The sequence below is a fragment of the Opisthorchis viverrini genome (genome assembly GCF_000715545.1).
Source record: "Opisthorchis viverrini unplaced genomic scaffold opera_v5_136, whole genome shotgun sequence".
In the NCBI taxonomy this organism is placed as follows: Eukaryota; Metazoa; Platyhelminthes; class Trematoda; order Opisthorchiida; family Opisthorchiidae; genus Opisthorchis; species Opisthorchis viverrini.
In genome coordinates, this window is record NW_008751793.1 from 429,776 (window position 1) to 441,840 (window position 12,065).

The window sequence follows — 12,065 nt, forward strand, 5'->3', positions numbered from 1 at the left end:
TTTCCTTCAGTGACAGGGCAAAACGTCTATTGAAAACTATCGAATATCTTCAAACTGGCAACAATGTGTAAGTAGCTGCGAGAATGGAGCTTCAATTGAGAAGTATTCATTCGACGGGCTAGTCCGTGTGTGACCTCGTGATGGGATTTCTGCCACAGAAAGATGGGCGGCGCCATATCGTGCTAATCATACTGATATTTAGCCGATCGAGACCGAACCATCAGCCTGAAGAGACCAGAGTTTCGTGAGAAGCGCGCTGTCGATGATTCCCGATAAGGATGAAACAGCTGTACGGTGCTCCTCGGTTTTTTTCTCACAGATTGGTTTCACTGACAGGATGAAATTTCACTTGATGCCTAGGAAACGCGTTACACCCTGTGAGGTTATCGATGACGGAGCGCTGCACTGAAGACTCCAAGGAGAGCGATTTGTTCCGGTTACCTGAAGAAGATTTAGATGCCTGACGTCAACCACGCGGCTACGACCGATAGTACACCTTGGAGAGACAGCAGATGGGTTTCGGGTTTCAAGATCCACAAAGGAGCCGGCACGTTATTTTCGAGGTGACGCGGACCGCATGCAAGGACCTCGATAGATAAGCGTAAAGAAGACCGCAATATCCACTACTCTTTGGAATGAAAGTGTTGAGGCAAAGGTTTATCAGCGAAACTAAGAAAATCTCACGTGGCTTCTCAACATTGGAAGGAAGTCAATCGTGAGGAAAGCCAACCGCATTCTGGTGCCCTTAGCTTTTACGGTCAAAGCTGTGTGGGTACAAGGTGAGAAACTTGTTCATCACCGTTTCCAGTGATCTTGGTCCTTCGGTACTCAATTCCGTGGAATAACTCATCAACAAGGTTAGCAGTTGTAATTACTCTGTAAGATAGAAACATCATTTCTCAAGGTCACCTTAATATACAGTGATGTCGTACCTTCTCTCTTGAAGAACAAATCTTTAAAAAAATCGTTCAGCTTCAGCACACTTTCGGTGCTTAGCTGCCATGCCACTCGAAGTTTTCACGAGGGCTGCTATACTGCCAGGTTGCCCCAGCCTAGACGAGCGAAGTCGAGAGGCAGAGGTCCGGTTGGAACCACGAACCGTCCGGTCGGTAACTTCGCGCTCTAACCACTCGGGCCATCTCGCCTTAGGACAAATCTAAAGGGGGATGCAGTTGATCAATATTGATTCAGATGATTGGTTAATCCCCAGTTACTGGTTAGCGTTGAAGGACCGCAAGTCAATCCGAACAGTGAGAGTTTGTTGTCGGTGTGGTTTAACACGTCACAACAGAGAATGTACACTGCGTCACTTTCAACTCCGACACAAAGAACTTGAGTGTCAACAAAGTTGTCTTCTCATAGTTAACATGCAGGTTGTCTTGAACCAAAACAAATGTCCGTTGTTCGGGGGGTGAATAAAGTTACCCGGCATTCGCTGTACGGAGTGAATCGACCGCTGAGCTTACCATATCGATCCTACCGAGGATTTTTCTCTCTCTCATAGCCATGGAGAAATTTCCGAGGTCAGTAAACAAGTTTGTGTTTTTTGGGAACTTGACATGACAACGTAGAAGTTTGAATGTCAGTGGAATTTTTGTTGTTTTCTTCCGTGTCAATTGAAATCCCTGGGCTTTTAGATGCCTTACATATATATTATGATGGCGATTGCCGATAAAACTAACGGGTTTGTTGCTCACCATCTCTGGGTTCACCTGGATTAACTGAACACCATATGATTGTAAGGGACCCGAACAACTACTAACAAATTGAAAGTAGTATCTTGTTTTTGCGTTTACCAAATGTCTCACACCCATATATAATCCCCATGAAGGCCTAGAAACAAACGCGCTTTTCGTTGGTTATGAAGACAGTTTGGTCGTTTGTAACCAGCACTTGAGAATTGGTTAAAAGCAAATCACCCGGATCTGTTTGTATCTGAGAGGCCAAGGTGACAGGGGAGAAGACAGAAAGTTTAGGTTATTACCGGTCTTGCAGTAAAAGACAGACGTAAAAAGATGCAATGTAAAGGAACAAAAGCCCCAAATGAAGCCCAAATTATAGGGAAAAATGACAGCAATACCTATGGCCAAGGTGACAGAGGAGAAGACAGAGGGTTTAGTTTATTACCAGTCTTGCAGTAAAAGGCAGACGTGGAAAGTGCTGTGTAAAGGAACAAAAGTCACAGATGAAGTGTAACGTTGGTACTACTGGTGGGGGCCATGCGAGCAGTATGTTTTCCCCTAAATCCGTTTGGGTCTCTTGAAAAGTAAGATCTGTTACGGAATTTGTGCAATCGCTCTGTAGCATTTGCTTGCAACTAAGTAACAGTCAATGAACATCCAGAAAAGTTCAAGAAGACGCGTTCAAGGAGAGGATGGATATTCAGTTTTTGTATTGCTTCCCTGTCCAATAGTCTGTAACTGTTCAGTTGGCATTTTCTAATAAATAACTCCGCAGTGAAGGCCTTCTTCCTTTCTCTGGCATTTCACCCATAGTCAAGTAAACTAGTGAGTTCATCTCAGTGTTTTGAATCATTCCGTTCGTTTTATACTTTCTACAATTGCAAGCGACTTATTTACTAACAAAAAAGTGGAGGTTGAAATAGGTGGGCCGGTCGGTGACACCAAACACTGGGGGAACTTCGATCCGAAGCAGAGAAAACTGACAGAATCAACATGCTCCGCACATGAAACAACTTATACAGACGATATTAGCGAATATACACTCCGTTGCAAACTAATTTGGTTTTCCGAAAGACTCCCCCGGAACCCAGCTGAATCTCTCGGTTTTGATGTTTCCAGGCAACTGAATGTGCTGCATTAGGCCGCCTCATGTTTCAGTCGCTACGATATTCGAGATATCGCGATGCAAGTATATCTTGCTAATGTACTACTCATAAGGTTGCTGAGGAGTTGTCGATGGGTTTGTCGAGGAGGTTTTAGGAACCTTCTGAATAGTGAATCATAAAAACGATGGAAACTCCAGCTTATTCCGTTCTGGAGCTTACCAGAAATCATCATCCGGGTGTAGCTGCACGTTTATTGTCATATCATCATGACCATCATCCTCATTATCATCATCATCTTCTTCTNATCATCATCATCATCATCATCATCATCCGGATCACCATCATCACCATCGTTGACGATAACATCAGAGGTGGACACTGGTGCTTCGCTGACGTAAAACCAGGTCAGTAGATTTGATACGGTTTACAATGGAAAGAGGAACGGAATGGAGCTGACCGGGTGAAATGTGGCTTGACTGAAACAAAAATCAAAGGTGCCTAGGTCTCCAGCACTCAGTCAGGAAATCTGCATTGAATCTGACAACATCAATCCAACTGACATCGGTTAGCCGCGGATCGCTCGGTGCATCCACCCAGCACAATGAGAACCACGTGGAGACTAGAGCGAGATATGAGAGCGCGAATTTACTGACCGGAAGGTCCGTGGTTCGAACCTAATCTCTGCCTCTCGACTTCCTCCATCTAGGCTTCCCTGGCAGTATCCAAGCCCTCGTGGTTCCTTTGTCTGGCATGGCAGCCAGACAGCGAAAGGGTGTTAGGTCTGAATGAAGTCCAGTTCATAAAACGAATAGAGCCCACATTCTTCATAGCATCCTTGATTTCCTTCTGCCACGTCAAATTCTGTCTTGCTCAGCATTTCTACCACTTAATAAAAAAGGATGGAAAAACAGACCTCGTCTCAGAAAACGGTGACTCGGCATGCGTAGCACAGGGATGGATCGCAGTGCATGATACATTTTTTGGCAAAGTTCTGTCTGTTCCACCAAAGACCCGTCTCCAGATCACTTCAGTGCGAGCTCTGTGGTTTCAGTTGACTTCGGCAATAGTTTTGAGACATCTGTGGACGAAAAATTGAAGATGTCTCAGATTTTCCGTCTGCCGCTCAACCACATAGCCAGCAGTGTCGTCCAATAACCTCGTTCCCTGAAACTCAATGAGATGCGTGCTTGATGTCACAAGCGGTATAGATTAACAAACGCGATCCCCCCTCTGAGATTCTTGCGTCCAATTTTTCTGTCACACTACCATCAGAGACTCACCGAATTCTTAGGGGCATGCTCAAAGACCGCATATCTCGCAGCGTGACTTTGCTCTTTGTGAGCGCAAAGTACATACTGAGGGCTTAGCTGATTTCAGTCAGCTTCTCTAGTATTGCTTGCCCCATTACATAACTTCAATTCGTTATTCAACCACAAGGTAAGTTCCGTAGAGTTTCGCGGACTACCCTTACCCCAAGAGTCCACAGAAGAACGAAATCAGGAGTATAGACGCAGTATACTACTCATAAGGTTGCTGAAAACGTCCCGACAACTGCTTTTGTCCTTCTCTTCAGCCTCGTTAGATAGGCGCACTTCCACAGTTTCCGTCTGTTTTATGGTCTGATTGAACCCAAATTGGACGAGATTCGACTAGGACGCTCACCTGCGTCTGGTTTCTACGGTAGACTCACCAAAAACCCAACTGAATCTCTCGTTTGTCAGGTGAGGCGGTATGTATTTCATCAATTGCGTGAGACAAATCATACCGTAAGAGAAACCAATTCAATTCCGTTTGTATCTTTCTTTCTGAAGCGAGAGGTGTAGCAAATTCATTCGTAGAATATCATCAAAAAAGAGATCTAGTGAACTTTCTGTTGCGGACCACAGTCTCCTTGATGCCTTCTTATTACCGTGAACCCCGTTCTGAATGGCCGCTCAATAGCCTGATGCGCTTGGCCAAACCAGAAAAAGTCAATGAACGCGCGAGCCAACTGCTCTATCGATCCGTGTCGCGTACAAGCGGTTCAAAAAATTGATACTAAGAATACAACTCATCTGTCAAGGGCGAGTGAAGAACAACCAATGAAATCAATCTGTCTCAACGAAAAACGGTTATTCCATTGGCAGTTATGTAGTTCCGTCACTTTCGGAGCTGGTTCTCTTAATATTCCCCATGCTTGCAGATGTACCTTGTCTTTGCTTCACAGAAAAGCTTCTTTTTCTGAAAAAGACTGAATTCCCGTTTCAGCAACTTCACATTTTAATGGGCTTGTCAGAAAATCGAGCTCACTGAAAGACTCTGAAAAGACGATGACTCTATCGTAAGGTTCACACACACAAATTATTTGAAAATCAATAAATATGGATTGTGAAAGTAGATTTTACTTACACTACTCTTTTGTGAGATCAAACCTACCAGTTACAGAATTCGCAACCCAGATGCATTTTGTATCACGTGATATTTCTATGGTTCTCATCCTGAAACACATTCCAGGGGTGAAATGTGAGACAATACATGGAAGCATTGACAGTTGTTCGGAGTGAACATCTTTTGGTGACTGTGCAGAGTAATACAAGAATTCCTCAACCCCCGTCGGTTGCCTGGTGATACGAGTGGCGGTTTATTTGCACCTTACGTCAGGTTGTTGATGAGTTGTAAACAATCGATGGTACGCCCAAATCGTGTGTGGGGACCAGAGCATTTTTAAGATAGCCTACGCGTTGTAAGCTGAGTGCTGACAGACAAGCGCGAAAACATATATACATGGTTGAGTCATTCAGTGAATAGTACTCCGTTGGATTGAATGACTGGATACGGCAGTGAAGCATCGATCATGAAAACTGATGTCATGCTGTCGATGATGATGATGATGATGATGATGATGATGATGATGATGATGATGATGATGATGATGATGACGAAGGGGGAAGAGGAGGAGGGTTGACTTGCTTGTTAGTCATGCCAGACTGGAAGGAATTACCTGGTACTCATTCGAGTCTTGCGCGAATAAACGATTTCTTCATGTCGGCAATATGGAGGCGATAGAGTGGGATTTCTCCCTCCGGAATGCAGAATGCGCCGCAACTCGGTGAAAGATTAACTCTGTGATCATCCGAAGCATCATTAACATCGTCACCAGCAGTGGCTGTTACGTCGTCAGAATCAGGGTAGTTCAAACCTACCTGGTTTATGAGAGTTGTTTGTTGATGCCACCCGAGCATTTAGCTGAGTTTAGCATTCCAAAGCCTCAACAGAAACTTTCACCGTCAAATATATAGTTCTTGAATTGCACTTTTGTCAGGTTCAACAGGCCTTCAAAACCGCACAAAATTTTACGAAACGTCGAGTAGTCGGTTACCCCCTGGGAGATATCTGAACATCATTTATGCTAGATGTTTCATTGAAGCACTCGTGAATGTTTGTGGTACTTCCGTTTTTGAGCGGCGCATCTCTATTACCATCCTGTTTCATGATGAACATCAAAACAAGGACAGTAAAGAGAGGTAAATCGATTTGCTTCTATTCGAACTGTGGGTCTGACTAAAACTACGAACTGCGCAGTGATGTTGTGTCTTCCGGTATGTTTGTAGCGAAGTCGGGTTAGAAAATATTGCGAATTACATTTAAATGGCTCGTTTATTTATTTACCACTCACCACTTCAGTAAAAGCTAAATTAAGCGGTTTTTCACATGGACAGCCATTTCGGTCTAGACAGCTATCGATCGATGCAATTCAAACTTCAAACCTAAAACTGGTGACAATGTGAGGAGATTTGGTGATTGCTAATTTGATATTTCGTGCTCTAAATGAACCTAATCTATGTTGAGAACTCGTGATTCCCTGCTTCATCCCTATCGGAAATTATCAGCTGTGAATATCTCATGAAACCGCAGAGGGTCTGTAACCAACAGCCCACTGGCCAGTAGCTCGAAAGTCCGAACACGAACGTCCCAACAGCATCGTGATTGGTCCTCACCTAGGATGCATCACAACCCATCCTCCAATCACGAATCCCGATCACGCGGTCACGTGTTGACTGGTCAGTCGAGTGACGATTTCTCAGATGCAAGTTTCCCTCGTCTTGTGAGGTCACTCTTCCTCTGATGTGCTTATTGATTAATGGTGATATGGGATGATTTTATAATTTCCAATTGAGATTTTGTCCTATCGATTAGTACATCAAACTAATTTAAATTCTATGGTTGAACACCCGGTCAGTATGAGGATATTGTCAATTAATCGATAAGCATGAAACCGTTCACTAGATTCACGTGACCATATTCTCTACGGCCATCTACTGAATAGCAAAAAAACTAAGGAACTTAGTGGCGAAATACATATATACTGGAGATCCCCTTGACTTGGTCATTAACACCAGGATTCATGGAAATTCAACAGCCTTACCTGCTAAACCCTTAAAAGTCCGGGACCGGTGGTGGGCTGCGGATGAGTTTTCAGCAACCTTATAAGTAGTGTACCGATATTTTCCATGATATATCGAATAGTGACCTTTGCGTAACAAGATCATTTGTAAATAACACAAACGAAGGGTTCTGTTGCGTCTGTCGTTAACACCAATTCAAACTAAAAATGTGTGCATTTCGCCAGTGGTTGACACATTTCGTGGGTCAAACGCTCCACGAGTTGCGCAGGTCTTCCCTCAAAGAATTTTTGACTGGTTGATCCGATCGATAACAGATCGCATGACGTGTAGTGATAGATCGAGGATGTCTTAGGGTACAGTTACCCTTTTAGGAATAGATCACTGTTAGAAGGGTTCTTTCAGTAACTTCGCCTCAGATTGACCCACAAGAGTCCCTGTTAGAGTGGGGGGGGGGTCTATTATTGAGGATCACTCCTGAAACTAAGCCACATCCTGAAGGTGGCTTCCTTTGAATAAGCGATTTCAGAAATGGCCGTTTCATCCACGTTTCATACCGAACCGTTTCGAATCTCCTCAACTCGAAAGCCATTCGAAAGAAACTTTTTAATTTTTTCCCCGTTTTCCATTCTCAGCTACTTCACGTGTGAAGAAAACTGCTTTATCAACTTCTCCTACGACGGTCGAGAATTCCTACTTTTCAAGACACCAACCGGCAGTGTTTAAGACGTCCCACTTTATGCTTACATGTTGCTTTTAATAAAAATCAGAAAATATAGGTCTTGCTAGCGTTGTGACTTCTTTTCGGAATTAATTTGAAAATCTGGAATGAAAATTTTAACGATTCCACAGAGCAATGTTTTTACGAAATTGCCTCCTTATTCTGTTCGCTAAGCTGGATAGTTCGGTCCATTCTTCAAATAAGATAACATGTTCAGTTGATTAGCGGTGCATCAGACAACTCAAGGGATACGGACTGTTAGAAAGACGGGGTACCAGACAACCACAGTAATGTGGAACCAACTTAACAAGGTTCACTGGGGCAAGTCAGGAGAAGCCCAATTCTAGGGACATCCGGTCAAACAAACGCGAACAGCCATCAAACAGCCCGTGAAATACACTCATTTGTAGATTAATTTGTTTCTTCGAGAGACTCACCTGGAACCCAGCTGAATCTCTCATTTTCATGATGTTCTCAGGCAACTGAATGGGCTGCACCAGGCCGCCTTATGTTTCCGTCGCTACGATATTCGAGATATCGCGATACAAATATATTTTTGTAATACACTACTCATATATATGTATCGCGATATCTCGAATATCGTAGCGACTGAAACATGAGGCACATTTAGTTGCCTGGAAACATCAAACGGAGAGATTCAGCTTGGTTCCAAAGGAGTTTCTCAAAAACCGAATTAGTATGCAACTCAGTGTATTCCACTAATTTCGTACAATTTGGTTCCAAGCAGAACGTAAGGTTGACGGAAACCCGGGAACTGCGCCTACCTGATGAGCCCGAAGTGGAAGGGCGAAACCGGTCGTGGGCTGTCGAGGTGTTTTCAGCAACCTTATGAGAAGTGCAGCCCGGCATTTCATTCGTCAACAAGAAAGACACAAGCGGAACACTACTTAGGGCTCACGCGAACCAAATAGAGCGTCCAGAAACTACGACACTTCGCATGGTGAGTCCGTGATTCCGGGCAAACGGTCCAGCTCGACGATCAACTTTCAAAATCCGCCTGGATGTCAATCACTGCTACGTACATTTCCACAACGGGTTAAAGACAACAGTCGGTTGCGAAATATCTGTGGTTCCCACAGTGCTAAGACAGGTTAAATTTTTTAAAAATTGGAGCACCAAATCGGATTAAACGTTCCTAGTAGAATAGATTGTTCTAGTCCAGGTCACTGTGGACAACCTCGTCGTGGGTTCTTCACGTGACTTATATACCATTTTCACAACAGGTGTAAGGAGGAATTTCGACAAGAACGGCCTGATTTTGTTCTGAGAAATAGCCTTACTCAACCGGGACGCACAAGCTTCACAACGAGAAAACCGTTTCGCTCAAGTGGTTAAAGCGCGAATTTACTGACCGGAAGGTCGTTGGTTCGAACCCGACCTCTGCCTTTCGACTTCTCCTGTCTAGGCTTTGACAACCTGGCAGTATCCCAGCCCTCGTGCTTCCTCCGGGTGGCAGCTAGACATCGATTATCTCTTATCTTTACGTCATACATCAGAAGACTTCTGTCTCATAAAGCCCTATTCTTAGGGTGAAAATGGCCGAAAAGCATGAGTTGATCCTGAGTTGGGAATCCTCAGCGTCTGAGCGGTGCTATATCTTGTCAAAGTGCGAGTTGATCACTCCTGGCAGAACGGCCAATTGTTCAAACTAGTAGCCGGGAGGTCGCTGATTCGAGACTCTCTGGAGTCTCGTGAGATGTGCACTGCTGCTGATGCCCAATGGGGATGAAACAGCTGTACTGTATTTTTCTAAATTTCGTGCTGTTTGAATTCAAGTTGGTTAGCTGAAGTGAAACTCAGGGACTATATCTACCTGTTAAACCAGAATAGAAAAGTTGAAACCTGTCCAGGGCCGTCGAAAAGTTTCCGGCAGCCTTATGAGAAGGGTCACCAGAATTTTCAGTTTTACACGGATTTGTAAAATAGCAACGTTACAAATAATTATGAATATACATGCGGAAAGAAAATTTATCAGGGTGCGACCGCGACGCATGCACGAACAGACTATGAAAGCCAAACAGTTTCAAAAGTTCACATTTCAAAGACAAGAATGAAGTTTTGCGAAGGCGAAAACCTTTCGGTCTGGTTAGGTTACATTTGAAAAACAGTGTCAAAATGCAGTTGTTTATTGCCCAACCTTTCGCAACCCCGCGCCTCAGTGATCTTTTTCCGGGTTGGGACAATCAGAATGACAAAAAATAGGAGGGAATCCAATGCGGTGGCGACTGTCACAAGGTCGTCATTTGATTGGTCAAAGAGACGCGCGCACATCTGCGGTTTGAGGGTGATATTGATCCGACAATCGATCGATTCTCACCAGACAGCAAACACGGGCAGACTGCGGTCTCAGTCAAAACACGCGGGTTGGGTACGCACAGCGTCATTTTGAATATTTCCAATGTCCTGTTTGAATTTATTGAGCTGCGGTAATTCTGTGCTTACGCATGTGGAGCGATGACTGACTCTCCTTCAGGTTTCTCATGCGCTCTTGCGCACTCTGAGTTGCCTACAAGGTGTTCCCCTAGCTCAAGAATACTTTGCAATGTGTAGGTGAGCACACTCATGCCCAGAATGTCTCTCCAGACTTACCCGGTTGGACAATTTTAACCCGCTTGGTTGAATCATGACCAGACTTGCACTCGTGTCGTCACGTTATCGAACAGACATAGAGGCCCAATCGGTAGCGCTTTCCACACAGTTCCTTGGTGGACATCAGACGGCAGTTCCGTAAGGAAAGAACCTACCGTTTGACAGTTGATAAATTGGCCCATTTGACGAAACATTTGGATAGAAATTAACTCAGGTAGACGACGTCCAAATGCGTGAATGAATTCACTAAAATAGACTTCAACCAACCTTGTGAGTAGTTTCCTTCATGAAAATATACTGCTATATCTCGACTATCGTGCCAACTGAATCATGAAGCGGCCTGTGTGCAGCACATTCAGTTAGAGAACATCATAAACGGGAGATTCAATTGAGTCTCCCGTTAAAACCAAATCGATTTGCAAATGAGTGTATTTCTCGAAAACGGCCCAATTTGGGTTCCAGTAGATCATAAGACTGACGGAAACTCGGGGACTGCGCCTACCTGATGAGCCCCAAGAAGGGCGAAACCGGTCGTGGGCTATCGACGAGTTTTCAACAACCTTGTGAGTAGTTTCCTTTATGAAAAAAGACTTCAACCAAGTTTTGCTTGAGCTCATCAAACAATCAAATGAGCAAATGGAGAGCCAATTGCTGCTTGAAGTAGACAAGACGGAAGACAACAAACGCCGAATGAATTGCAACGATAGCGAAAGTTGTGAAATTGCTGTGAGAGACGGCTGACATACGACGTCCCTCTTTCCTTCGAGTCTGGCGGTCCGAGGACTCGATCCATCATGTCAAGTAAGCGCGAAATATCACCTCTAAATAGAACCGTCACAAGTAATCGTTTTGAAACCTGCAAAAGGGTTCTCAGATGCATAATCTCCAAGAGATAGAAATTTCTTAAGAAACTTCCCATGCGTGTACGGAAGAATTTTACCACAGAAATTAAATTAAGTCCTCAATCAATTGGAAAAGGTTTGGAAACTGATAGAGGGGTCATCGTTTCAGAAGAGCTTGGTAAACAATCGGTAGTTGTTATTTTGACAACGTTTCGCTTTTGACACAAAAGATTCATCAGGCCAAGTGAACAGGTCATCAAATTGGCCAGGTTATAAGACGGACGGGGAACCAATCAGTAAGTCAGTCCTCTTCATTTTATCACACCAGATCAGTGTTGATTGTCAATTAACGGCGGAACACGTACTGGACACGCGACACTAAACAGACTTAGAAAATGTTGAGGTTTTGAGGCGAGGACTACGGTCCACGTCACACAGACTGATCACCGAGGCTTTTGAAATCGCCAAGCATCCCAGTGTTAACAGAATGGAAGGCGTGGAACCGGCAAGCGTGTGGAAAACGGTTTTGGATCAGTCGAGCTGACACGTGTTGGTGTGCGGTCATCAGAAAGAGGAGCAGCCATCATCTGAATTCCACTTGACCTCACCCCCCCCCTCAAACTAAATTGTCGGGGCACTCACAACCCCACAAAGACCAAGGAAAGTCTACCAATGGAACCCGAGGTGAATTGTCAATTGAAGCACCCTGAAGTGGAAGGTTA

General features: G+C 44.3%; 1 protein-coding gene across 1 annotated transcript in view; it reads left to right on the plus strand.

Moving 5' to 3' along the window:
• Nucleotides 1-9,324, plus strand: part of T265_06549 (hypothetical protein) — a gene marked incomplete at both ends in the record, with an annotated part of 13,446 nt that extends 4,122 nt beyond the window's left edge. Inside the window, 2 exons of the mRNA XM_009171845.1 lie at nt 7,806-7,890; nt 9,187-9,324. Coding sequence (XP_009170109.1) covers nt 7,806-7,890; nt 9,187-9,324 — 223 coding nt within the window. The remainder of the gene's footprint in view (nt 1-7,805; nt 7,891-9,186) is intronic.
• Nucleotides 9,325-12,065: the final 2,741 nt, after the last annotated feature.